The sequence below is a fragment of the Podarcis pityusensis genome (genome assembly GCF_964106645.2).
Source record: "Podarcis pityusensis genome assembly, chromosome: 13".
Lineage (NCBI taxonomy): Eukaryota > Metazoa > Chordata > Lepidosauria > Squamata > Lacertidae > Podarcis > Podarcis pityusensis.
Window position 1 is genome coordinate 24,850,522 of NC_138038.1, and position 27,857 is coordinate 24,878,378.

At 45.2% G+C, this 27,857-nt stretch overlaps 1 protein-coding gene across 1 annotated transcript; it reads left to right on the plus strand.

Moving 5' to 3' along the window:
* Positions 1-1,010: 1,010 nt before the first annotated feature.
* KRT23 (keratin 23) lies at positions 1,011-24,432 on the plus strand. Its single transcript, XM_080978347.1, has 8 exons — positions 1,011-1,711; positions 10,619-10,701; positions 12,531-12,687; positions 17,870-18,031; positions 20,098-20,223; positions 21,023-21,243; positions 22,281-22,309; positions 24,063-24,432. Exons 1-8 carry the CDS (start codon positions 1,298-1,300, stop codon positions 24,161-24,163), a joined length of 1,293 nt encoding a protein of 430 aa, XP_080834473.1. The 5' UTR covers positions 1,011-1,297; the 3' UTR covers positions 24,164-24,432.
* The last annotated feature ends 3,425 nt before the right edge of the window (positions 24,433-27,857 follow it).

Genomic DNA, 27,857 nt, shown 5'->3' on the forward strand with positions numbered 1-27,857 from the left:
AGGGAACCATCCATGCCCAAGATGGCGCAGACGTCTTCTCTGCTCCTCACATGAGACAGTTGGTGGAAACTGCAAGGGAACAGATATTGGCCAGCAGCAGCTGGTGTGGTGTGGTGGATCTGTGGAACCGCTCTTCTGACACCCATCTCTCTGCTGCTCACCTGGATGCTGCAGGGATGAGGCAGGGAGGCAATGAGGTGAGGAGCACATGGGGGCAGCTGCTGAAACAATCTAGCTCTCCTGATGATATGCCCCCACAGCCACATGATTGAGGTAAGCAGCAGCAATGCAGGTGCTGAGGCCAGCTCCACTGTGCAGTGAATGCTCCTGATTTTGGCAAAATGTTAGGAGAACAGACTCAGCAGCGGAACCGAGGCAATCTACAAAAAAATGCATATTGGGGAAAATGCATACAAAAAGCGGGAAATAGCTTAAGATTGGGTATATTAGGGAAATGTGCACCTACATAGCAACTATTTATTTAAAATGAATAAATTGTGATAGGGAAATGCAGAAGACTGACCTTAAGACTGGAAAATGAGAAACATCAAGAGAGGCCAAAATGGGAGGATCTGTCCATCCCTAGAGAGGCTGTGGTTGACCTAGAGTCCCTGAACGGGTCTCAGTAACTTTTTCTTAAGTTCCTAAGAGATTTGTTGAAACTTCCATTTTTTAAGAGGTTTTATAAAACAGTCCATGTGCTCAAGGGAGTCACAAGTTGATTTTTAAATTTGATTTTTAAAGTTGATTTAAAAAACGCCCCCCAAATCATGATAAAAATGGCACGCAGAGAGCCTAACCCCTTTCCTGGCCTTCGGTGTTTTTGCATGTGTAATTCAGGCAGTTTTTCTTGCTGCTGGAAACAGCTGAACAAAACAAACCGAGCCATGTGATTGAAAGAAACCTGAAGCAGAGGCTGGGGCTCTCTCAGTTCAGCTCCACCCCTCCCTTGGGTGGCCACACCTCACTGATATCATGCAAAAAGCAAAATAAAAGGGAAGAGAGGAGGAGGAGGGAAGGGACGGGGGAAGAAAAGAGAAGCAACTTTGGTATGTCACCGGCGTTCCAGAGAATGACAATCATATTTGCCGGTTAATCAGGGTTTTGGAATTGACCAAGAGGAAACGCATGTTTTGTGATGATGACACAATCCTTGTTGGCATAGTTGTTTAACATGAGGGAACTCCCACAAGGAAAGGCTTAAAAGCACTTAGCGAGGGCTGAAGCACTTCTCAGACGCTGCCAGGAAAGAGAGGGAGTGTTTGCGTGTTGATTTCGGTTCCTAGTAGATGTCAGAATGAACTCCGGCCAAGGATTCTACCACTTCTCTTCTGGATCTCTCAGGGGTGGTTCAGGATGCAGCTTCTCACACATCGGCGACCCCTACAGAGCTGGCACTCTGCACGGAGCAAGTGGCTGTCTACCTGTCCCCATGTCCTTTGGAGCACCCACCTGGCTGGCCTCTGATGCCGGGGCAGGCTGGGGGGGCTTCGGCGGGAGCCACGGGGACATCTTCATGGGAAGGAACGAGAAGCAGATGATGCAGGACCTGAACGACCGCTTGGCCTCCTACCTGGAGAAGGTGCGTTCTTTGGAAGAGGCCAACACTCAGCTGGAGGGCTGCATCCGGGACTGGCACAAGAAGAAGTCTCAGGGCACCAAGCATGACTTCAAGGATTACGAACAAAACATCTCAGACATGCACGAGAAGGTAAGTCTGAGGAGGCGCAGACTGGCTTACATTCCTCCATGGGGGGATTCAAGCACTCGTTCAGCTCAGCAATATAAATATCTGAAATGGTTGCTTCTGTTGGGTGTTTGCTTAAGAGCTGTCCTCAAGGAAAGGTGTGGACTCCAAGGGTAGGAAAGGGTGAAGAGGGAGGGGAGGCAACACTGAAATATATATATTTTAAAGCACACACATTTTCAAGCTAATTCTCCTAACTACCGTTTTGCTCAGGGGGGAAATGTTCATATTTCTATATTTTTTTATCGTGTTGCAGTTGTGGATGATGTGGAATTTACGGGCTTGGCAGCACATTACGTTGAATTTGGCATGTTAATCTTTGGATTTTAAATTAAGAATTGTGTTACCCTATAAGTTTTTATTATATTAAAGAAGGTAAATTTGATTTGGGGTGGGGTGGGGAGGTTAAGGTTGGGGTTAACATTTCAGACTCAGACTACTCACTGTGTTTCCAATGTGCACAGAACACGATTTGAATTCTAGACAGATTGCTGCACTTCGCTCTTGCTTCTCAGATACACCGCGACTGAAATGATGCCAGCTATTTCTATATACATGCATCTCATGTATATATTATAAAGCATAATTTTTAGTTAACCTACATCTCCTGCAAGAGCACAATGTCTCTATCAGAATATGCCGGGATGCTAGTTTTAGGAGTGAAGCCTAGACACCCTTCTAAATCGTGGGTTAGCCCTTGAACAAGTGAAAAGGATGACATGCTCCAATAAGATATGGATGGGAATCCAGGGGACGAGTCACCCAGTGAGTGCAGGGCATCAGATGATATCCCACTGACATCGCAAGTAGACCCATTCGGATGAATGTGCCTGCTCTGAGTATGACTTAGAGGGATATCTTGAGCAGCGAGCAGCTGAGACTGGGCAGCATTTCTTTACATAGCAATCTGTGTTATACCGACTTGGACCATTGGTCCCTATAGCTTAGTACTGTCTACACTGACTGACAGCAACCCTCCAGTCTTTCAGACAAGGAATCTTTTCCAGCTGTACCTGAAGATGCCAGGGATCAAACCTGGGATCTTTTGCATGCAAAGCAGATGCTTTGCTGCAGAGCTACAGCCTATTCCCCACTGTTAGCAAGCGTTGTTGTTGTTGTTGTTGTTGTTGTTGTTGTTGTTGTTGTTGCTGTCATTGATTAGTTAACCATTCTTCACCCTAAGGTCCCAGGGCAGGTTACAACATTAAAACACAATACAGTGGTACCTCAGGTTAAGTATTTAATTCGTTCCGGAGGTCCGTACTTAACCTGAAACTGTTCTTAACCTGAAGCACCACTTTAGCTAATCGGGCCTCCTGCTGCTGCTGCGCCGCCGGAGCACAATTTCTGTTTTCATCCTGAAGCACTATTTCTGGGTTAGCGGAGTCTGTAACCTGAAGCGTATGTAACCAGAGGTACCGCTGTATTAAAAACCAGTTTAAAACAACTTAGAATCACATAAATGAGGTGGGCCCTAGAAATATACCCCTCAAGTGTCAAAAGCCAAAGTAAAGAGCACTGCTGAAGAAAATTAATTCGCTCATTATTCCCGTTCGTAAAGATGTTTGCTGCTTTACAGTTCTCTACTCATTCATCCCCTTGCAGTAACCTTGGCCTAACTCTCAGAAACAGTAGCTGGAGATAGCCCTGAGTCTGGACTATAACACTTCAAACCGGAGGCAGGGGGTCTCATAACTGAATTTCATTTATAAAAAGAAACATAACAAATGAGGTGGTGTGCGAGTGAGAACTTCCACACAACTCTCCTTGACATGCAAGCTTTCTATGCATAGGCATCTTGGGCGACCCCGTATATTTAAAGCACCACTTTAAACAGTCTTGGCTTCCCCCAAAGAATTCTGGGAGCTGTTGTTTGTTAAGGGTGCTCAGAGTTGTGTGGAGACCCCCTATTCACCTCACAGAGTAACAATTCCCAGAGTTCCCTGGGGTAGATTTTTAAAACCATTCCGGCTGTTGTAGCTCAGTGAGGGGAATAGGGGCTTCGTAGCAACCCTCAGCACTGTTAATGAACTACAGCTCCCAGAATTCTTTGGGGGGAAGCCATGACTATTTAAAGTGGTATCAGAGTGTTTTAAATATATGGTGTGGATGTGGCCTGGGGGTGACATTCTCTCAGTGGAGCTCCCATCTGCAGCCTGAAGGTCATTACACAAAGGGAATGCACCTGGGATATAGTAACTCTGCAGAACTTTTTTGTCTGTGTCTCCTCTCGCCACCTATATTTGTTTCAGAGCCGCTTCTCATTTCACTGCTTGGACTTTTGAAGATTTGTATGGAGGAAAAAGTCAGTAGTAAACAGCTGGAGGCGTGAACTGGGTGAATTGCTGCCAAGAGCTCAGAAAAGTTGCAAGGCATATGTTGTCTCCCATAGTATGCCTGAGCTTTCCAGGGTTAAAGATATAGCCCTATCCCGCCTATGCCATTTCATACTACCAGCTGGGCAACATATCATCAGCCGCAATAAGCTCAAGTCCCAATTACTGCAGTGTGCTCACCATGGGGTTACCCTTGAGCCTGGTAGGGTTCCTCCAGCTCATGCAAAATGCTGCAGCCAGACTGCTGATGGGGACAGTCCATCATGCAACTCTGATGCTCAGAAGTTTGCAGTGGTTTCCCGTATGCTACCAGGCTGCGTTCAAGGTACTTGCATTAAGCTACAAGTTCCTTAACTATTTTGGTCCAGGATACTTCAAGGACTGCCTAATCCCTTACATCCCTGCCCAATCCTGGAGGCTTTCGGGGGAGTCACTGTTGGTGGCCCCCCATGTCTTGGATGCATGGCTCATATCCATAAGGAACTATGCATTCTGTATTGGGGGCCCAATTTTGTGGAGCTCCCTTCCTGTGTAAGTCAGGCAGGCCCCTTCCCTACTGAACTTCTGGTGGCTGCTGCTGTTGTTGTTGTTGTTGTTGTTGTTCCAGTAGGCATTATAATAGAGATTTGATTTTATAGTTTTAACTGATCATTTTACATTGTACCTTTGTACACCACTCAGCAACTATTGTAGTTGAAATGTTTTTTAAAATAAAGAAAACCAGAATTGGACCTTTTGGTTTGACCTATATACTGTAAACTTGGCAGGCAGGGATTTTGGGTGCTGTATGTCACCCGCCGCATTGTTTTCAGCGCATTTACGGAGACACAGTGGTAGAAGTACTTTGCAGCTCATAGCAAGCTGGGTAGCAAGAGATATACCCGTCCACATAAACCTCATTTTGGAAGGTTCCTTCAGTGGGCCTGCCTGCCCTGGCTTCCTGTAATGTAGGAGGATGCTGGGCCGGCCCTACCAGTTAGCAAAGTAAGGCAGCTGCCTCAGGTGGCAGATATGGAGACTGGGTAGTGGGGATGGGGTATTGGAGGACACAGTTCTGTGTGTCATAGGGACTGCCCTGGATCCCCTTTCCCAGTCTTAATTTTAGTGAAAGATTCTGGCCCATCACCTGCGCAGAAGTAAGATTCAACAGCCAGTCTGGTCCAGTTCCATACATGGAATAGGCGAGCCCACCATTTTGCCTCTTACCTAAGGCAGCAAATTGTTTTGGGTCAATCTTAAGAGGACGGAGCTGCTATAGTGTCTCTGAGTACACGTGAAGTTGGCTGTGCAGGAAAATACACACTTCCACTCTAATCTTACAAACAGCCCACCCTCTCAGCAAATATGTAATTTCCCGATAATTAAAGAGAATTTCTGGTTCTCACCAAGATTTCTACATTAAGCGTCAACTGAAGCTGCCTTCGTGCTCACATGTCTTCGTGCCTAAGTGGGGTGTTAATTGGGACTCATAATAATGCCCATTTAACTAGGCAATAATCCCTGTGACTAATCCTATTAATGACTTTTAACTCCATGTTGCTATATAAGGCAAGAAGGCAGGCTTTTCACAACGGTGTGCTTTAGCTCTTGAAGAGCGTTCCGGTTCTGAATGAGGGTAATTTGTACCTCCCATAATCTTTGGGAGAGGCTGCCACAGAGAGCTCTGCAAAATGGCATCCAGCAGGGCCCCTCTCAGCAGAATGAGCAGGAAGGCCTATCTTACCACATTTTGAAGTAAAACACGCGAGCACCTGAAAGACAGACCCTCATAGGATCACAGCCCAGGTGGTTCATGGGAAGTGATTCATAAAACAAAAATAACAATTAAAAATAAAACTGCCTAACTGTACTGCTGTATGCTAACTAACGCTTTCTGCATGGTGACAGCCTCTGTGCTGGCTCATGTGGGATTAGAGCTGGCATGATTTATAGCTAGAGGCAGCCAATGTGGTGTCCTTCAGAGGTTGTTGAACTACAACTCCCATCATCCTTGACTGTTATTGGTCATGCTGGCTGAGGCTGATGGGAGTTGTGGCCCAGCATTATCTGGAGGGCTACGATGTTGACTCCCCCATCTAAAGCAAGAAGCCTGAACTTGGCCAACCTGAACTTGGCCAACCACTCTTCAGCCACCGATCTTCTCAGCCCCCAAATGGCTTTCCTCAGACTTGGTTTAGAGGGTTACTGAAGCATGCTGGGGGCAGAACAAAGACTACAGCCAACAAATGAGGACCTTCCTAATGCAATCTCCCTTCCTCGTTTTTCCTCACTTCAGGTCCAAGCTGCCTTGCTCTGCCAGTAAACTCTCCCCTAGCTTCTATTGGCTTGAACTGGGATTGCTACCCAGTGGAGAAATAATTTTCTTGGCCCAAGAAAATTGGTTCATATTAGATCTTGGTGCCCACACATATACAGCAAGTGTGGATTTTTCTAGTATGTTGGGGTCTGCTTCCATAGTCAAAAGAACTGTGAGCCAACTAGAAGGTTGGGATTAGCCTGCCACCCTCCCAGACTTTGCTCCATATCCTTCCTGTGTCAGGATTAATGGGCAAGCAGAGGGGAAACAGTTCATTTTGAAAACATAGATACATGGGGGAGCAAGGAACCTCACTGGTTCAGGACACAGTTCTAGGAATGATGGTTTCCATGTTGTCAATACATTTTGCCCTGCTGCTAAGGACTTTCCCTCCCAATATGCTCTTAGGGATGCCCTCTGGTCTCTCTGAAGCACCATGAATAAGTTCAGCTAAAGCCAGGATGTTTTGCAAGATGTAGTCTCAACAGCACCTTATCACACCACCATCTAAGTTTTCTTTTTGTGTGGCTCTGCATGAGTTTTGTTTACACTCAAGGTACGAACTGATTGGCTAAAATCCCTGTATGTATGTGTGTGTTCTCCTGTAATATATGGCTTTGCCGTCTTGCTGAAATCATCTGGAGGTGTTTGCTGTGTAGGCTCTGTGCTTACGGCATCCTTTCTTGCATGCACTTGGGGAAGGAGAGGAAGAACAAGGAATGCTGAAAATATAGGTCATTGATTCCAAGATTTCCGCAACCGCCTTTTTCCTGTTCTACAGTTCAACAACAACAAGCGTCAGAACTTGGAGTGAAAAAGTGTTAATTGCGTTTGTGAACTAACTTTGCAGCCTTCTGCATTGCTTCTTCTGGCAACCCTAGAGGAGTAGTCTATTTGCCCAGGAATGTTCCCTGTCATCGCTTAACAAACACATTCATGGCGTGGATCCCCCTGGCTCTGTGATACGACTCAGGTCTTTCAAGAAAAGGCTAGAGTGATGCTTTAGAGACAGATTAAGGGTATCTCAAGTTCCAACAGTAAAATTACATCCCCCCAAAAATGTGTGTTTTGCAGAGAATGACACAGCAGCTAGGGACACAGAAGAAATTTGGTCTGTGAACTGATGAAAACTGATGTAATTTGCACTTCCCACAACAATACATGAACTGGGAGTAAGGATATTCCTTATGTACAGGAATATTCAGTGGTTTCCAAACTTCCTGACACACTTTGAGCACTGATGCCTGTTGTGTCATATCTGTTACCACAGTCAACAATTCCTGGCTTGCCTTGCTGGCTGAAGGGATGGAGGTCTTTTCTCTGACTTCATGCTACAACTCTGAAACACAGAGCATGATGTAATGGGAAAATATCTTGCTCCTCACTCCAGCTCTGAGCTTGAAGCTATGAAGTGCAGGGGCCGAAAACAATTGCTGGCGCTCACAGTTCAAAAATGAAGAGGAGACAGAGGCTGATGGCTTATGAGTGTAGCTGAGTACCAGCTTGGTTCCAAGGCAAAGTGATGGGGCCTCCCCCTTCCGGGTCTGAGTTGGGAGATCCAGAAGCACAACGGCTTGCTCTGTCTCTGTGCCTGAAGGACACTCCTAGTTCAAAGAGTTGGACAGGAGAAGAAAAGCACTGAATATTCTCAGTGCCAACGCAGTGGTGGAGGGGTTTTATGTGTCCTGCGAGCACAGAGCCTAATGGACTCAAGGCTTCCACTGGAATGGGGGTTTATTTCCTCTGCTCTTCAACTCTAGGCTTCAAAGGAGCCTCAGGCTTATGTTGTCACTTGCTAGAGCTCCTCGCTCTCAATGGAGGGGGGGGCCAAGTCAGGTCATTGAACCTTGATCCATAAGAACCTTACAAAGGGGGGAGGTACCAGAAATATGCGGGTCATTTTTAGCCAAATAGCAGCAGCAATGTGGAAAGAGTTCAGATTTTCTTGCAGACTGCAGTAAGACTAAAATGATCCAGAGGAATTCTCCAAATTCTGGGCTCGGGACACAAAATTCAAGACACTTTTATAACATTCTCTTTACATGATTAGGTCAGGAACGGTCCCTTTCAGCAATATGATTGGATACCAGAACGTGTGGACCGCTTATGGACCCCTCACACTCACTTCTAATTGGTTTACAAAAAGCACACTCCTATCCACTAGTGATACCATGGCAACAGTGAGCAAAGTTTAGAAATTTGCTATTCATTTGTCTCATACAAAATGTTGCTTTTCTATCTGCTTACATGAAGTTCTCCTCATTAGTGTGAGTTACTGTTCTGGGGCTTTGAAGTTCCTAGTCTGCAAAGGTCAGTGAGCTCTTGGCATGTCTTGCTGAGCTGATAAGAAAATGAGAGGCCCTGCTTGCTAGCAAAAAGACAGAAACGCATCTTCTATTCATGGGTGAGGGAGGGGGCTGCAGAGAGAAAAGAAAAATAGTTTTTAAACTACTTCACATCCTTTTCCCTTTGGAGGTGAGAAAACAGAAAGTTATTTCTGAAGTCTTCAATCTGGGATTAAATGAACAAATGCAATTGCATTAAGTGTGCAAAACAATTGCATTAAAAAGAGAGAGATGCCTATATTTCCAATACATTTCCAGTACAGCACAATGGCACCGATACTGTGTGGCTGGGACTGCCTGAGAACGTGTTTATGCAGACTCAGCACTTATCAGGCTGAAGTCAATTGTGCACCAGAAGCATGTTCTGCGGCAGACGGGGTGAGCATAGGTTTGTGTGCTGTGGGTTCTGGCATGCTTCCTGGTCCACAACAGCCACCTGGGTTACAGGTCATGACACCCAGGTATCAAGAGTCTATCTGTCAGGGACTGGACAGAGGAGGAATGGTGGAGACCACCTCCCCAGTCTGACCCTTCCAGAGAAGGAGGCAGTTCAGAATTACAACAGGGGTTTGAGGGAGATCACAGCTCAGAGGAAGATGAGGGGAAAAGTTGGGAAATTATGGGAGAGGAGGAGGTGGCAGAGCTGGAGCAGCTGGCTGACACATTATCACTAGAAAAAATTCCAGACCCACCACCGCCCAGAACCTGGTGAGCCTTAAAAGTAGGAGAGCAAAGGGCTCGGAAGCAAAGGACCCTCAGCGCCACCAGTAGAAGGGATGATGAATGAGGAAGTGGGAGAGAAGGGGAGGGGAGATTTACTTGGGGCAATGCCATTATTCCAAGAGGCTTCCTTTCTAAGCCTCTCTCTCTGTGAATATTGAATGAAAAGCTGTAGGTAAGAACTTTCCTTGTCTTATCCATTCCTGGCAACCTACCATGGGGGTTGGATCCTCTGACGCCTGACACTATCATAGAATCCCTCAGCTGTGCAGAAGACTCTGAACCCTGTTGCAGGGCACACACTCAGTTCACAGAAGGCACTGTTGGCCCTCCTCCTCATCTCCTGTGAACAGGTGGTGTGTGTCCTTTAACATACCTAAAGCATTCATCAGTGGCTGAGCATCACAGAAGAAGATCAGTTGTGGTTTGCAAACTGCCTTTCAGCTGCTGCTGCTGTTGTTGTTGAGCATCTGATAAGCTAACAAAGACTTCTGGGATCCTCCGGAAACTCTTTGAAAATAGCTTGTACCTGACAATTTGATGGCATTTAATGGTCGGCAAACAATCGTCGTTAACATCAGGTTGCGTTGGGTAACTCACATGCATTAGATATAGTGTCCAATAGCATCTGGTAGGTAAGTAACAACCATTCGTATTTGGTAGCTGGGAATTCAGAACTGAAGATGGCCAAAACCAAAATGATCAAGAGATACTGGCAGGTGTAAACGTTTCCCTTTTTGACATTTGATAAAAAAATTCAGAAGAACAATGTGAATGTGAATTTTGTGAAAGTTGCATTAAAAATATGAAGCTTAACAAAGTTAGAACATTTCAGATGTTTGCAAGTGATAGGTGCAGCTCATGAAAAGGCATTACGTCAGAGAACATTGCTTGCAAAAAAAAATAATTGCACATTATATATTAAATAAATATACTGAAATACTGACCAGTTTTTGTGAGGACATTTTTTTAAAAAGGAAACTGATGCATAAATGTCATGAACTGCACTTTAAGTTGGAAAAATGAGACACAGAGAGAAACCCAAATTGAGAGATCCATCCATCTGTTCATCCCTACCAACCAATCACAACAACTGCCAACCCCCCCCTCCCCAGATATTGAGTTTTTCATTCCACATTTGCAATGAGATGAGTTCTTTCTTTCTCATTTACAGATTGAGACTAAACGGGTTACCAATGCAAGCATCGTGCTACAGATTGACAATGCTAAAATGGCCACTGAGGACTTCAGGCTCAAGTAAGTTATTCCTTGAACTCCTTGCCTATTCATGGAAACAGAGATGGGCAAAGGACATAGAATTTGGCCTTAATTCTTCACAACCTGGTCGTTTGGATGCAATAAAGCCAATCTATTCCCCAAGTAATTTAATAAATGTAATAAATAATAACAGCAATGTTAGATGCACCACAGATTAAGCCTGGTTGAAATCATCACCATTGGAGTCATGCCATTTATGGTGCCCTACTTACTAGGTCCTTGGCCAGCAACTAGGCTGGCTAGCAGGCCAATCTCGAATGGAGCGTAGGGTTGAAAGGGGTCTTATCTTCCCCCACTGCTTCTTACTCATTTGTGGCTGCCACCACATAATACCTGGCTGAGGCTGAAAGCTCAAGGCAGGTGTGTTGCCTTTTCTGGATAGTAGAGGAAACCTCAGGAATTATGTAGGCACCGCAGCTTGTTTCCTTTCCATTTTGCCTGCCTCCTGAAACGAGACTGGTGCTATTAATGGCTACTAGCCCCAATGGCTATCTTCAGACTCCACTATCGGAGACAGTCGCTAGGAATCACAGGTGGGGAGATGCTGCTGCTGCTGCTCCTCCTCTCAGGTCCTTCTTGTGTGCTTCCTATGGGCATCTGGTTGGCCACTGTGAAAACAGGCCTGATCCAGCAGGCTCATCTTATCATGGAATCATAGAATGGTAGAGTTGGAAAGGACCGTGAGAATCATCTAGTCCAACTCCCTGCAGTGCAGCAGTATTTTGCCCAACGTGGGGCTGGAACCAGCAACCCTGAGTCTCGTGCTCTACCAACTGAGCTATCCCTCAGGGGATCCTATGACTAAATGGACCCTTGGTCTTATCCACCAGGCTCATCTTATGTTCTTATATTCATCATCAAACCTGACATGTATTTACTCAATATGTATTTGCTGATTTACTAAAAAGATAAGGTTAGTGAGTGTGCATGGAAGGGAAGTGGAAGCTGCCTATTTCAACTTCCCCTCCCTCTGCTCCTTTAAGCTGTTTCCCCCACCCTTCCAGAAGCAATCATTTCTAGTATCTGAGTGGGACTGTGGGGAAAAACAAATTTGAGAAACCGAAGGGCAATGGCAATTTTTTTCGCTTGCAGAAATAGCCAGTGCCAGGAAGTGTGTGCACTCAGTTTGGAATGGGACATGGGAAGCTGTAGGCTTCACCTTTTGTTGCAGTTCTGGTCTAGATGCCCTCCGCCACAGTCTGCAGTTTGTACGGTGGGGGGAAATCCCATTTGCTCCAGTGGAAGCTTCCTCCCCACCTCCCGTGCGAATTGCGGACCTGATGAGGTGTGTGTGTCTAGATTATGACTGTAATGGACAGCAAAGGGCTGAATCACAGAACTGAAGAGTTGGAAGGGGCCCAAATAGTCATTTAGTCCAACTTTCATGTGTTCCAGTGTTCCAGGCCAAATTGGAGCTCCTGCTCAAGCTGTTTCTGCATTACAAACCCTGCCCTCAGGGCACATGGCTTGAATAACATCATGTGTAACTTGGCCCGTAGCGAAAATTGGTTTTAGGAACCAAGTCTTTGAGCCCATCTTTGTCGAATACCAATCGAAAACTCAAGAGCTGCTCTGTTATCTATGTAATGGGTGCATCCAGCTTCACTGAACTTTGTGAATGTACTAGAGTGGAAGACTAGACTGAAAGGTCCATTGTGCCTTTCCAAATCAATATTTTTATTGTACGAGCATGGAAGTCGGAAAAGGGCATCCAATAGGTAGGCTAGCTGAAGTCCTCAAAGCTGTAGGCTCAGTCCTCGTGTGTCTCCAGTCTCCTCAACTGTTTTCCTTTGCTCTCCTTGGCTAAGATATGAGGCAGAAAAGGCCCTGAGGCAAAGTGTGCAGGATGACGTCGAGAACATTCGCAAGGAACTCGACAACATGACAATCATCATAACAGACCTGGAAATGGAGATCGAAGCTCTCCGTGAAGATCACATCCTCAAGAAGAAGGAACATGAGGAGGTAGGGGAAATTTCCAGATCTGCTAAAATAAGGCCATAAGATGACTTTCATGGATTTCATTACAGTCTTATTGCTTTTAAAGAAACTAATCCCCAAATCAAATCCTTTTTGACTCATTCTCCACTTGAAAGCTGAGTTTTGGATAAGCCATATCATAATTATATTGAATTCAAATAGGAGATTGTGGACTACATTAGCACTATCTGTTGGGCAGTGTGAGTGGAGCTTGTTTTGCACAAAGCTCACACACTTTATTTCCATTTTAAATTTCGGGCATGCATTTCTCTCTTTAAAATATTGATATCCTGCCCCAAATACAGTAAAAATACAGTCAAGATATACCTAAATAGCAAAGGGCCATTCCACCATAAAACGGCTAGAACAACAAGAAAAATACCTGCCCACCCAAATTCACTAACATCGTTAACAACCGAATTCCTTCCAAAAATATAATTAGGGAAGAAGTGAGGTGGTCTTCTCTGGGCAGGGAATCCAATCTTTGACTGCAGCCATTAGAAATACGTTCTCTCAGTCAACTGTCCCAAAACAGTATATAGGTTTAAAGGCGATAACCAATACTTTCAATTGGGCCTGGAAGCCAACTGAGAACCAGTGAGGCTGTTTCAGCAATAATGCAACATACTTCCAATATCCAGTTCCAGTTTATAGCCTAGCTGCTGTACTTTGAAGAAGCTGAAGTTTCCGAACACTCTTTCAAAGGCAGCCCCACATATAGCACATTTCAGTAGTGCAGACATTATGTGTCCAAGGTATATTTTACCACAGCCAGATCTGTCCTTTCCAGGAATGGATATCATGGGCACAACAGCCAGGAATTGATATCATGGGCACAACAGCCTACGCTGGGCGAAAGCATCTCTGGCCAAGTCCAGAAGCCCTCTCAAACTACCTTAACCTACCTTAACCCTCTTCAGTAGAACACACACATATATAGCTTGGCACAGCTATCCCATGGTCCATTGCTGAGATTACGACAGCACAAAGGATGTTGCATATTTCAGAAAGATTCCCTTAACCAGTACAGATCAGAGAGAAATTCACTTCGGTTTACATTTAAAGCTGAATTTGTTACAGTCACACTTTCTGGAAGTGTATAAGAACTGAAACGCAGCCTTCGTGAATTTTGCAATGTAGTTCTCCAACCAAAAGAGCATTTGCAAAAATGAATAATGAAAGTGAACATAGAAAAATGCATTAAGAGAAGTTGCTTCCCCCCCCCCCCCCAAAAGTACCTTAGTCAAAGCTGCAGGCAAAAAAAGTTTTTATTTGGAGAAATTTGCAATAAAATACTGACGAATCTTCATTAGTATTTTTTAAATAAATAAATGAATTTCAACTTACTGCAGAAACATGGAGAACTGAATTTAAGGTTGACAAAAAATGAGGAAAACAAGAGACACAAAATTGACAGATGGTTCCATCCCTGCCAGCCAGCTTCAATGTCCCTTGAATGCTGGGATATTGCTTGTGAAAAGGTGTTAAGAGAACAGAATACAGAAATGCATACATATTTTCATGTAAATTTTTGAAATAAAAATGTTTGCAAAAGCGGGACAAACTGAACTAAAGATTGGGGGTGGGGAATGAGAAACTGAAATAGATTTATCATTCCTTGTAGGTAGTAATATCTAATTTTTGCTACCGTAGGTAAAACACAGCTATTGCAACCTTAAAGTGTTTCTAGTGGTAGTTCTGTAGAGTTAACTATCAAAGGGGACACAGTTATATAAATGCAGAACATGATTAACCAACATGCATTAGTGTTCCATTGGCTGGTGTCATTTTATGCTCAGAAACCCCTTTTCAAAAATGTATTGCAGTTGTCAGCACAAAGCATCACAGTTTTCATGTGCTCTGAACACTGGCTGGTTTTAGCATCCTCCCCTTAGTTTCCCAAGGGCACTGTCACTATGTAAACCACAGGACGATATTGCAACGAAGGGAACTTTACCATACCAGTTTGGCTTGTTTAATAATTAGGTTGTTTACAGAGTAATTATGTGTTTTCATTCAGCTGCTCCTGCGGTAATTACACAGAACCTTTATAGCTTTTGCAGCAAGACTTGGCAAAGTACAGATACATTTTTTGTGTGCGTAAAACTACTGATATTAGATGAAAAGAACAGTTTCAGGTTTTGAAGAATTCTATCCCCCTGCCCCCCCCCCCGAATCAAGTTACCGTATTTTTCCGTGTATAACACATCCCCGATTATAAGACGCCCCTTATTTTCGGGGACTCAAATTTAAGAAAATGGAAGGGGGGAGAGATTGCCCTGCTCGTGGCAGCAACCAATCCCCCGTCCCACCTCTGCACAACCCTGTATAAGACGACCCCCCATTTTTGATATTATTTTATCAGAAAAAAACCTCATCTTATACATGGAAAAGTACGGTATGTTTAAGTAAAGATCCAATAGTTTTAAAGGACAATTTAACTGTTCTTCAGGACTCAGTTTTTCTACAGTACGCCCCAGCCCTGGATTTCATTTAAAAACAGAAGTCCACCTATCAGAAGATCATATACTTGCTATCTATATTCTGTCTCCTATTTTAAAGAAGCCCTCCAGATTTTCTTGCACAAACACTTTCCCAGTTGCAGAGCACATGATTGATACAAGAACCTTGGACTATCTCAGGCATCTCCAGTTACAAGACAAATTCGATTGTCATATATCGGATTAATAAGGCAAGATAGGAGCAACCAGTAGCTTTGGATATTAAGCCAGAGTTTAAAGATGTCTCATTATCTTGGCTGGTTCTGAAGTTGTGAATCACAGTTTCCAGTTTGGGGTGAAATGGGAAACTATACTTAATGAAAGACTTAGTTATAATTGATTCCCTTATGCACACAAAGGGGCTTAGTGCTTGACCATAAACTTAGATAGGATCTCCTGGACTTGCCCAGTCTGGACATCGGCCGAGCCCAAAACCTCCATGTCATCCCCTCCCTTCAATACTTAGCCAAAAATATTTAAATTCTCTCTCTTGGGAACCAAGTCCTGCAGTCTGTCCTCCACATTGCTTAATTTGTTCTTATGCAAAAAAGTGGGCTGCCAAGGTATAGGAATTTTGATCTGTGGCGCAGCCTCTGTGCCTTACTTCTGCAGTTCTTTGCTGGTTGATGATTAAGACCAACAGGGAAACAATTGTCTATGATGAGCTAGCTTTAAGAGGAAGAAACAGTCAACAAGTTGGCATGTGTTTCCATTGTTTTGATATTTTGATCTGAAGTTGCCAGGAGACCTCTGTTAAAGGGTGGGATGTCAGTTCTGAAAAGAAACAAATAACCAGCAAGCAAACACCTAAAATCACCAATTGTACAGATTCTCCAGGAACAAGCACATGCATGCACCTATAACAAATTAAATTACATCAGTGTAAATTTTCTGCGGAAGAAATAAAGCAAGCCTAGGGAAGCTGTGGCTCTCCAGATGTTTTAGAACTACAATTCCCAGGTCTCCTGAGCACTGGCCATGCTGTCTGGGGCTGATGGGAATTGGAGTTCAGGAACCTCTGATGAACCACCGGTTCCCCGTCTCTGGAATAAGTGGGAATGAGATACAGGTGGAGTGTGTGTTTTTTTAATGATAGCTAGGAGGGGAGAATCAAGATAACAAGGGAGCTTTCTCACACTCAGGCCCTGACCCAATTTTCTCTTCCCTTGGAGCACAGCTAAGTCAGCTCCTGTTGAAAAGACAAATATGGGGAAATCTCATCTGCTTCTAATGAGGTTTAGGGATCCTGTTCTACCAGCACTGGTCTCCCTGGGCTAGAGACAATTGCTGAGATCTCTCCCTGGGCTAAGATTCTGGGGTTTCTTAATTACTTTTTAATGGATGGGCATTGGAGCCAGAGATACAGGTGTAAGCTGTGTTGAACCACCTGAACTCCACCTCACCTGCTTCTCCTTTGTCATCTCAGCTGTTTATTTGCCAACCACCAATGGCAACTCCTCTAAACTTTGTCTCAATTAACTGTACATGATCATCCGTCCTGGAAGCTGCTGTGCCTCTCTTAGGCCACATACAGGGGACAGTGCGTTGTTGGGAATGGGACCACCGGGAAGGATACAGGCCCATCACTCCAGTTTTGAGAGCTCACCTTTGTTACTATTTCCTCCTTCCCTTGAACTGCACCCCAACATGTTCGGTGTGGATACAAGTAGAAGATCGTGCAAATTCATGGAGAGCGGGAGGGGTTGGAGCAGCAGATCTGCTCAGTGGACCACTGGAATACCTTTTAGAGTTTACAAAGCCATCCCTCATAATGTTGGGTTGGATGCACATGGAAAAACCCATAAATGCCTGATAGATCCTTAAAGACCCATCCCTCTCTCTTCCTCTAAAACCCTCTAAGAGAGCCAGGGAGGCCCCAATGAGCATGAGACTCATCTCAGGGTTGTGGGCTCCAGCCCTATCATTGGGCAGAAGATTCATGCAATGCAGGGGTTGGACAAGATGATGGTAGTGGTCCCATCCAGCTCTACAATTTTATGATTCTCTGTGTTTGGGTGCGATAATGGCAGACTCTTTGAAAGGCATGCTTGGGCCAATTCCATTTCTGTTGGCCTTAGATTCTGTCCATGTCCCCTTGTTTTGCTCTTTCCAGCTCCAGCAGACCACATATAGTGTTTCCTCCTTGCCAGTTGTTTTGAGAACTTCTGCTAATCCAAGGGGCTTCCCTTGTATGTTTTACATTTTTGCCCCAAGAACCTGATTTGCAACTGGCGGCATCTCATTTCATCACCTTGTAATTTTCCAAGTTTGCTGCAGGTAGGCCTGCTCAGGGCTGACATGTATTCATTTCAATGAACTGGAGGCACACCTGTAGCAGTTGCTGTCTCCAAAGGGAGAGCAACAAGAAAGGGCTGTTGCCTTCATGCACGGCTGGTGGGCTTCCTCGAGGCATCAGGTTGGCCACTGTAAGAAATAGGATCTGATTAGGCTTTGGTCTCATCTAGCAGGAGTGTGCCCTATTTTATTCGGCAATCACATTCTTTAGAGACTTTCAGATGTCTTTAGGACATCATCCTAAAAATAATTCTCACCTCTCACCCAAAGAGAAGAGGAAGGACAGATTGGAATGTGGCCATCCCATGGGCTCCTCTCACTTCTGATGATGTCCTTTACGTTAACCTCCATCTTTAACCCTTCATGTGCAGGACATGCAAGCACACGGCGCTTCCAAGGACTTCAAGGTGAATGTGAAGGTGAATTCTGCTCCACAAGAAGATCTGGCCAGGATCCTGGCAGGGATAAGAGCGGATTATGAAGCCATTATTGAAAAGAACCGCCAAAGCCTTGATGCCTGGTTCCAGCAGCAGGTAATCTTTGACATGAGCGAGATGGAGAAAGCCCTGTTGAACTACCCTGGGCCCATATGTGTATTTTTAAGTGTTGTGAGCTAGGCATGACCACAAAATGGTTGCCATTTGGTGGGGGGGGCATTCAATGTCCTTTTCTGTACACGTATGTATCTTTTGTGTGTCTTCACACCAAGGGAAAATGTATAGAGAGAACAAGAAAACAACAGACACACACACAGAGAGAAAAGCACACACAACTCCCCAAAATTCTGGGCTAGAAGACCCTTGGGTCTCTCCCAACTCAATAGTTTTATGATTCTGTAACTCAGCAGTGGAACAATTTCTGCACTGACTTGAATGGGAGGGGTGCCTGCACCTGTAAAAATGGCTGGGGAAGCTCTGTTTGAACAACAGAGCCCTTGGAAAGGGTGAACTTCTCACCACCAGCCATTCTTGGAGTGGGACAGCTTCCCTCTCCATATGCAAGTCAATAGAGGCATCGCACCACAGAGTTACATAAGGGCAAGAGCCCGGTGGGTGTCATGGCACAGCCTGATGGGGTGGCACACCTTTGGGGATACTAGGGCTACAATTTGATACCTTGGCCACCCACAAATTAGGAACTGGCTTCAGGGTGCCAGGGCATGCTGGCTTAATCCTATTCCAGGAATCGACAGTGCCCCAGGGAGTTCTTCCATACCCATTGTCCCTGCGATTATGAATAAGCTGACTTCCAGGCAGGCAAAGTGCCTGCTTAGGTGTGAATAGTTAAGAAATGCCGCCTCCCGATATGAGGTAATGCCGTTCACTGCTGCATGGATGGCTTTGCTAGCACCCAAACCTCAAAGGACTAGCCACAAAGCTGATTTCCTTCCTACCTGGGCACATGCTGGCAAGTGAGGACATGCCAGCCTCTGCGCCTAATTGATGCCATCTCCAGAAGAGTTATTCTGGGGGGGGGGGAAACAGAACGTTTCCTGGGATGGGGGAGGTCACAAAGCAATCTTCCAGGGGAAGGATGGTGAAAGCCTAGAGTAGGACCTGATCCCTTCTGGGGGGCACATGCAAATGGTGGGCAGGGCCAGAGGCGGAAGTGGGTGGGGCAACAAATCTCCATTCTACCTTTGTGCAGCAGGTGAGTTTCTACACCCACTCACAAACCCTTCCATCCCAGCAAGCAAGAAGCATTATTAGAGTTGAAGGACACATGCCAGCCAGGGCAAAACACTTTGCCCTGCAAAGTAGGCTGCAAAGCAGGGACAGTGAGAGCTGACCCCTCAAGGGAGGGTCCCGAGGGCCAGAAACAGGGCTGCATTCGGCCCCCAGGGCTGAGGTTCCCCACCCCTGACGTAGGCAGGTCAGAGGAAAGATTCTCAGTGAGAGCTCACAGGATCCTATAAGAAGAGTGTGCTGCTCCAAGCAGGCTCAGGCGAGTCTGTTCATGGCAACAGCACAAACAAAAGACTTTTAAAAATATTTATATTTTATTGAACATTTTCAGTAGAGAGATGCAGTGGAATAAAATGAACACAAAACAAAACAAAATTAGAGAAAACTACTTGAAACTGTGGTACAATACAATATATAGGTATATAAACAGTGCGGTTATCCTAACAGGTATAAAACTTATTAACAAGTCATTATGCTTTTTTCTAAATGCATTCCAAATATCATTATATTTTTCCATGCATGATCTACCTATAAAAGCAATCAGTTTGTATGTTGCAAGAGTAGTCATATCTTCTTTTATCTATCATTCAAAGGGAGCCATGGTATTATTTTTCCAACGTATCAGACTTTTAGCAGAAGTAAGGACGCAAAGAATCCATTTGCACTGACCCACTGTCAAACCACATAACGTTGGTATGTGGTTTAGGATAATATTATCGTCTGACAATTTTAATTCAACCCCCCCCCCCCAAAAAAAGTAGGCTTTATAGATCTTAATACTTTCCTCCCACAATTTGTCAGCATTGGACAATGTATAAACATGCATGTTGTTGTAGACAGGCCCTTTCTGTGCAAGAGTAGCAGAGTCTCCAACAGCACAAACAAAATGTGTTGCTACTTTTTTTGTTCCACAGGTCGCCAGTGAGTCTATGGAAGATGCGCCCAGCCAGGAAGAACTACAGAACAACCGGAAGGAGATCTCCGACCTGAACCGCACTCTGCAGAACCTGGAAATTGACCTGCAGACGCAGCTGAACAAGGTAACGTAGCCAAAGATAGAGGAGGATGTAGCAGACATGGCTCACGAGGACGTGCAGTCTCAGAGCCAATGGTCATCACATTGAGCGGTCCATAGCTCAGTGGCAGAGTGACTGCTTTGCCGGCAGAAGGTCCCAGGTTCGGTTCCTGACATCTCCATGTCGGGCTAGAAGAGACCCTTGCCTGGAATGCTGGAGAGCTGCTGCCTGTCAGTGTAGGAAATACTGAGGTAGGAGGGTCAGTATAAGGCAGCTTCCTAGGTTCTACATTCCAGCAGCCCTCAAGAACAAAGTTCTAGTTAGAGGGCCAACCTTGTTGTGAAGATTAAATGAGAAGGAGGAAAACCATGTATGCCACAGTTGAGTTCCTGGGATGGGGAAAGGTGGGCTATAAATGCAATAAACAATAAATAAACAAACAAATATTCCCCACACAAGGAACAATATTTGGTACAAAGGGAGAGTAATTAAGCCATGGCACTACTGACGTACATGAAAGTATGTAAAGGACAGGCTCCTGCCTTAAAGAAATTACATTCTTAATTTAGTTAGGCAGTAGGGAAGTGGAGGCAGAAAGAAGACAACAGATGATGGATAATGTAGTTATTGCTCAACCTGACAGCCATCTAATATGACTATAGGCATGTTAAAGATGTGAATCCTGAAATTGCTGCTAGGCTGAGCCCGTCATTTACAAATCCTCAAATAAATAACTGTAATTTCTGGGGTTTCTCTTTAAATCACCACAAATATTTTACAGAAGATGATATCATTGGATCCCCCACCCTTCTCTCTTTTCCAGAAATTTGCCATCGAAAACACCTTGGATGAAACCAGGTCTCGCTACGCCTTCCAGCTTCAGAGCATCCAACACGTCATCTCCAGATGTGAAGAAGAGCTCAGCCAGATCCGCAATGACCTCAGGTCTCAAAATAACCAATACAAGGTCCTCCTCGGAATAAAAACACGCCTGGAGAAGGAGATTGCGACTTACCGCGAGCTTCTGGATGGAAAGATTGATGGGTGAGGGAAAGTTAATATTGAGTCAGGCAAAGGAAAGAATAAATCTATGGCTGGTATCTACATAGAATTGGTATGTTTTTATGCAGACAAAGTGCACAGCAGGAAAACTGAGGCCCCATCATGTATACAGGTACATGCCTGAAAAAAAATACATTTATGTGGCACTTAGGGCTGCTTTTAGATGGCAGGTAATCCCAATGCACTGGACATTACCCCTTCAGATGTGCTCTCTCTATGCATGATAGAAGGTAGCATATATGCAACTCCCTACTCAAAAGTCACAGAGGTTTTCAACCTTTTTGAGTCCATGGCTCCCTTGACCAGCTACATTCTTTCTGTGATACCCCTGTGGAGTTCAGGAGCCCAGTTATGTCACTCCTTGTCTGCAGAGCTGGCAGCCTCTCACCCTTTTTTGAACACCCTCCCTTGAGGGTTCCCTCAGCCTCCTCTCCCCTCTCCTTGGGAGTCCTCTGGGCAGCCGCCACAGCCATCCCTGGTCTCTGAGCTGCCTCAGCTTCTGGCAACCAGCATCCCCACCCCCTGCCCGTACGGGCCAGCCTTGACAGACTCTAGGGTTGTGCGCTCATCTCACTGCGCTGTCCGCAGACACTTCCGGGTCACGTGGCCAGCGTGACAAGCTGCATCTGGCGAGCCAGCGCAGCACACGGAACGCCGTTTACCTTCCCGCTAGTAAGCGGTCCCTATTTATCTACTTGCACCCGGGGTGCTTTCGAACTGCTAGGTTGGCAGACTCTGGGACCGAGCGACAGGAGCGCACCCCGCCGCGGGGATTTGAACCGCCGACCTTTCGATTGGCAAGTCCTAGGCGCTGAGGCTTTTACCCACAGCGCCACCCGCATCCCTATTGTGAAGGACTAACAAAACTTAAACGTCCCAGACACAGAAAGAAGAGAGGGGACACCTGGCTGTGTACAGTGCACACCCCCTAACACTAATTAAGAAATAGAAATAGGGTTGTATGAGAATTTGCATTGTGCATATTAATTTATGCTGCCTTTTTTTTTGTCATTTCGCAGAATGACGGGCTCCACTTCAAGCTCTAGAGGTAAAATTCTTGATAATTGTTGGAAAAGTCCCAATATTCTTTATGTGTTTTGTTTATGTTTCCATCTGGTTGGATTTCCGTGGAGAATTTCTATCTCAAAAACATGAGCAGCGTCCTCATCCTCTAAATGAAGGGTGGGGGATGAGGGGTGTACATGGTTGGGAAGTTGTGCCCTGTACAAAGGTAAGGGTCACATCCATTGCTCCACCTACATCTGGCATGCAGCCACTGAATGAGGGTAACTTATGAGGGTCAAAAGGGTTCCACATCCTTGCTGGATCCAGAGGTGATCAACATCTGGCTGTGAATATGAGCTAGGTGTGTGGATGCTCCAGCTCACAGGAGTTGCATTCACAAAAGGCTTCTTGTTAAGCACCATACCCTGCTTGAAGTAAGATTCAAAATGGCACCAGGCCTGTGGAGCACCTGTCCATCAGACGTCAAACAGATAAACAACTCTATGACTTTTAGAAGACATCTGAAGGCAGCCCTGTATAGGGATGTTTTTTTAATGTTTGGTGTTTTTATATTTTGTTGGAAGCTGCCCAGAGTGGCTGGGGCAACCCAGTCAGATGGGCAGACAAAACTATTATCATTATTATTATTATTATTATTATTATTATTATTAAATGTAAGTCCATTGTGAACAGACGTTTCGCTGTGGAGAGTGAAGTGGAGGGGGATATATTCCCACCCTCCGGGCATCTCTTACATTTAATAAGATAAGCAGAACCCCGCACACCTCAAGAGGTTTACAAAGTTTGCCCACACTTCACAAAAGAGGCAGAAACAGAAACACTTCCTTCATGAGGAGCAAAATTTTTCACAAAACTAGAGAGTGGGATCGCAACAGCGTGAAGGAAGAATAATTTCCTCAGAATTCAGCCTTCTGCTCTGCGTATGTCATGGCTTGGTCACTGCCAGAATGTTTATGAGGTAAATGTCATGCTTACCTCAAGTTAAGGGAAACTTTTCCATCACAAGGGCCACATTCCCTGCTGGACAGCCTTCCAGGGGCCACATGACAGAGGCAAAAGTGGGCAAACCAAATGTTGCCTTCATACGGTAGGCTAGTTTCTATGCACATTGATCGGCCTTTCTCTGGCCTCTACTGAGGCATTGCCACAGTTCAAGGACACATTCCCAGTCAGGCCAAAACACTGGGGGGGTGAAAAGCAGAGCCATTGAAAGGCATGGCCTGGGGAGACTTCTGAGGGCCAGATAAAGTGGCACTGAGGGCCACATTCTGTCCCTGGGCTTGAGGTTCCTTGCCCCTATTTTCAATATCAGAAGGGCTGCCGCATGGAAGATAGAGCAAGCAGGGACCTGAATCAATGGATTCAAACTGCAAGAAAGGAGATTCTGATTAAACATTAGAAGGCAGCTTCTGATGGTAAGAGCTGTTTGAGAATGGAATGGACTCCCTCAGAAGGTGTTGAGCTGTCCTTCATTTGAGGGTGGATGGCCATCTGTCAGGGATTCTTGAGCTGTGATTCCTGTATTGCAGGAGGTTGAATTATATGACCCTAGGTATATCTCCAGTTCTACAATTCTATGACTCTACATCATGTTCTCATATTTTTCTAGTAAGCAAGGCCTTCAGGATCCTGTGCGCCAATGTCAAATTTATAGAACGGTACTATAACAATTCTGATAGTTCAGTTGGGTAGTCCCTCAGTCCCAAACATCTTTATCTATATAATAGAGCATGCCTCACTTCTTGCATAATTATGTATCCCCACATTTGTTCCAGGATATGGATCTCCCAGCCAACATCTAACAAAAATCATTCAGGATAGTGTGGATGGACAAGTGGTTGCCACACATACTGGTGAAATCAAACGGCAAGCTTGAGGTCAGCACTTTGAAGAAAAGAAGCACTTACACGCAGGAAAGAAACCCCACAGAAGTCCAGCTCTCTAAGGAAAAGAACCCTGTTCTTCATTCACTGATATACTTTGGGAGCCTTGAATCTATTCCCCCCCCCCCCCTTTTTGCCATTTACATGTTGTCACCCAAACCAATTCTAATTTTATTTAATATGAATGCAAATAGTTTGTCCTCTTCTCTTGGCTCCTACTTCTTTAAAGAGCGCAATACAAATAAATTAAAAATGTCATGGAGTTATTCTTGTTCATAGCAGTTGAAGTTTAACCAATCGGAGAACAGGCTTTCAAATCCCAAAGGCTCTTAAATGCTGCACAATTCTGTAATTTAAACAGGTTGGTCTAGTGAAATACCACAATGCAAGGTATTCAGGAGTATAGGATTTGCATTAAAAGCCATGAGGGGATGGATCCAAAGAACCACAAGGAGGAAAATAGCTAATAGTTTTTCCCCACAAAACACTAGCACTGGTTAACCCAGTGCTTTTTTCTGGGGGGACTCCGGGGTACACATACCCCTAAACATTTTGTGAATCTAAGTTTGGCCTCATTGAGGGGCAGTACTTCAATATGAGTAGGAAAATGGGAGTACCCCTAAACATTTTTTTAGGGGGAAAAAGCACTGGGCTAACCCATAGCCCTCAAGCTATTGTTGGACTACAACTCCCACCATCCCTGACCATTGGGCAATGCTAGGGCTGATGAGAGATGGAGTCCAGAAACATCTGGAGGATCATAGGCATGCCATCCCTGCAATGCTCTTCTATGTAAATTCTGCAGCAGATTTCTTGGTCCCACGTTGTGGGACTTGCACAGAGTTCTTGTGCAAGTAGAGGAACATCTTTGAATTTACTCATGGAACATTCCAGTGCAAATTGTGTCTCAGCTTTTCCGGGTATGAAAGATGTCCTCCAGCAGCTGTTAGGAATTGTCTAAGAAAGCACCTTGTCAAAAGTAATGTTTTCAAACAAACTCAATAGCCAATTAAAAAAAAAAGTGAATGCAGCTCTGGAGAGTTTATTCACCCCCCTGACTATATATGAAGTAGCTGCTGAAAACTAGCAGATTGTCCTAGATCAGGTGTGTCAGTGGCTTAGCGTAGGTTGCCAGCACCCATGGCCACACAGAGGTGATGGATGGGAGGGAGGGAAATCGACAAACTACACATGCACATTCAACTGCCTAACAGTGTTCGTGTCACCCAGGAGATCACAGCCACAGAGGTAAGAAAAGAAGAGTCGTTCCATTGTCTGGAAAGGTCACTTCCTGGTTTGCATGGAGCCCAGCAACGGAAGCATGCAGCTCTATTGAGGCAGCACTGGATGTTGAATGTTTGCGCCGCCTAACAATTTTGCACCTGGGGCAACCACCCCTGTGGCCCCTCCCACGGTATGCCACTGGGTGTGTGGGAAACGTTTGGCCCTCCAGACGTTGCAGGACTCCAACTCCCATCAGCTCCAGCCAGAATGGCCAATGGCACTCAGGGATGATGGGATCTGGAATCGATCAGCAGCATATAGAAGGCATCATGTTGTGTAGGATTGCCTTTGATACAAGTGAAAAGAATTTTCAGCCCTACTTGAAATCTGCTGAAATTAGCAGATTGGAGAATTCAAGAGAGAACTTCCTCCTGTAAAATCTCACTCAGCACTATTGAAACACCCATTAAAAACGGCTTTTCTCATACAAGCTTTTTTTTTTAAGGGACTCGACAACATGGTTTCAAAGTTGCTTTCAGCACTTTTGAGTATTTACAGGGGCATGCCAAAAGCCAAATGCTACCCAATGCAAAGGAAGGATGTATTCAAGTGCCTTACAATGGACTGGATTAGTTGAGAACCAGTCCAGGCAAGACTTTAATTATAGCCCCCGTGCCCTGAGTGCGGGTGAGGACAGATAAATTAAAACTCTTGCGGCCCTCAGCCTGATGAACAGGAAATGGTGCTTTCAACCTTTTGAAAAGGTTCTGTCCTTTGAAAAAGTTCAGAAAGATCACCCTTCCTTGCTTGTCCTTGCTTAATTACATGTCACTCAGCCGCGTAATTAGTGGGCTCCGGGCCTGGAAGGAAACGAAAGGCAAGCAATGAAGTAATTAACCATAAGGGTCCTTTGTTCATGCACTGCATAAATATACACACCGCCTCCCCAAGCCAATGGTCTTTCACCTTGCAGCAATATAACAATATGGGACGTTCCCAAAGGAAAAACAACAATAAGTTGAAAATGTAAGCCAACGAAAAGCCAATCTGTTTAAACTAGCACAGGAAACACCATAGATAAACATGAGAACTGACCTTGTCCCTGCCCAAGCCGATCAAAATAATAATAATAAATAAAGGCTTTTTGGCATCCTTCCAGGTGAAGCACCTGGCCCAGCATGTTTTATGGGAGAGAGCTTTCCACGGGCGAGGTGCCCTGCCCCTGGCAGAGAGGCTGATCTAACTTCATACCAGGGTTCCTTCTGCCTGATGTTCTGAATGCTCAGGGAGACTTGCTGGGGAGGATACTGGGCCTGCCAAAACTGTACACATAGCACAAGATTGCATTAAGTTGTAGATCAGGCAACTCAGCGGAAGGGCCGTGGCTCAGTAGTACAGAGTCCGCTTTGAATGTGAAAGTTTGCAGGTTCAATCCCCGGGATCTGCAGACAGGGCTGGGGGAAGACTCCCTTGCGAAAACTCTGGAGAGCCAGCGCCATCAGTACAGATAGAACTCTGCTATTTGGGCTGACAGTCTGACTCAGCATGAGGTTGCCTCCGATGGGATCTGCCACAAAAAGTTGTGGCGTGGAATGCTGCTGTTCCGGATTCCGGACACTCCATTCCATTCCCTCTCCTTCCTCCCCTTGTTTTTGGTCCATTCCTCCCACGACCAGTCGGCTACGCAGGTTCAATCCTTGTTGGGGTGTTTTAGCTTTAAGACTGTTGGTACTTCTGCAAACCTTGGCATTCACCCTGTCCTGCTGATACCTTCTTACTGTGCTCAAGGTAGCACCATATTGGTTACATGAGCAACAGAACGTACAGAGGGAACAACCAGTCTCTTAAGAAATTAAATCACGGCATAGCTGGAGAGCAATGCCTCCTGCACCCACCCTCCCTGGCTGAGCAAAACCTACCCCACCTTGAAAGGGAGTTCACATCCACAGATCCACAGAGCCCAGAACCCATCTCTCCTCTTCTATCTCTGCCTACCGCCCAGCTCCAGCACTAAGCTCACATCTGCACCATACATTTAAAGTACATGGGTTTCCCCGCAAAGAATCCTGGGAACTGTAGTTTGCCTCTCACAGAGCTACAATCCCCTTAGCAAACTACAGTTCCCAGGATTCTTATGGGGAAGTTGGGTGCTTTAAATGTATGCCGTGGGTGTGGCCTAAGCCTATTTACAACAGGAGTTGTGGGAAGATGGGCATGATCTGTGGGGAGATAGGCAGAAGATAGCCTGGTTTCACTAGGCAGGCTTGCATGAAAATGTCATTTTACTTCCTTCTGTGATGTGAAGTCATGCAAATGCTCCCTGGTAGTCTGAGAGGGAGTGCCAGCGTTCAATGGATTCCTATGTTTCGGTTGCCCATAAAGGGCTGTATACAAAATCTGCTTCCATGAGCCACATCTTTCTCTAGGCAAGTCAAGACCAGTTCATGACCACAACCCAAGAGA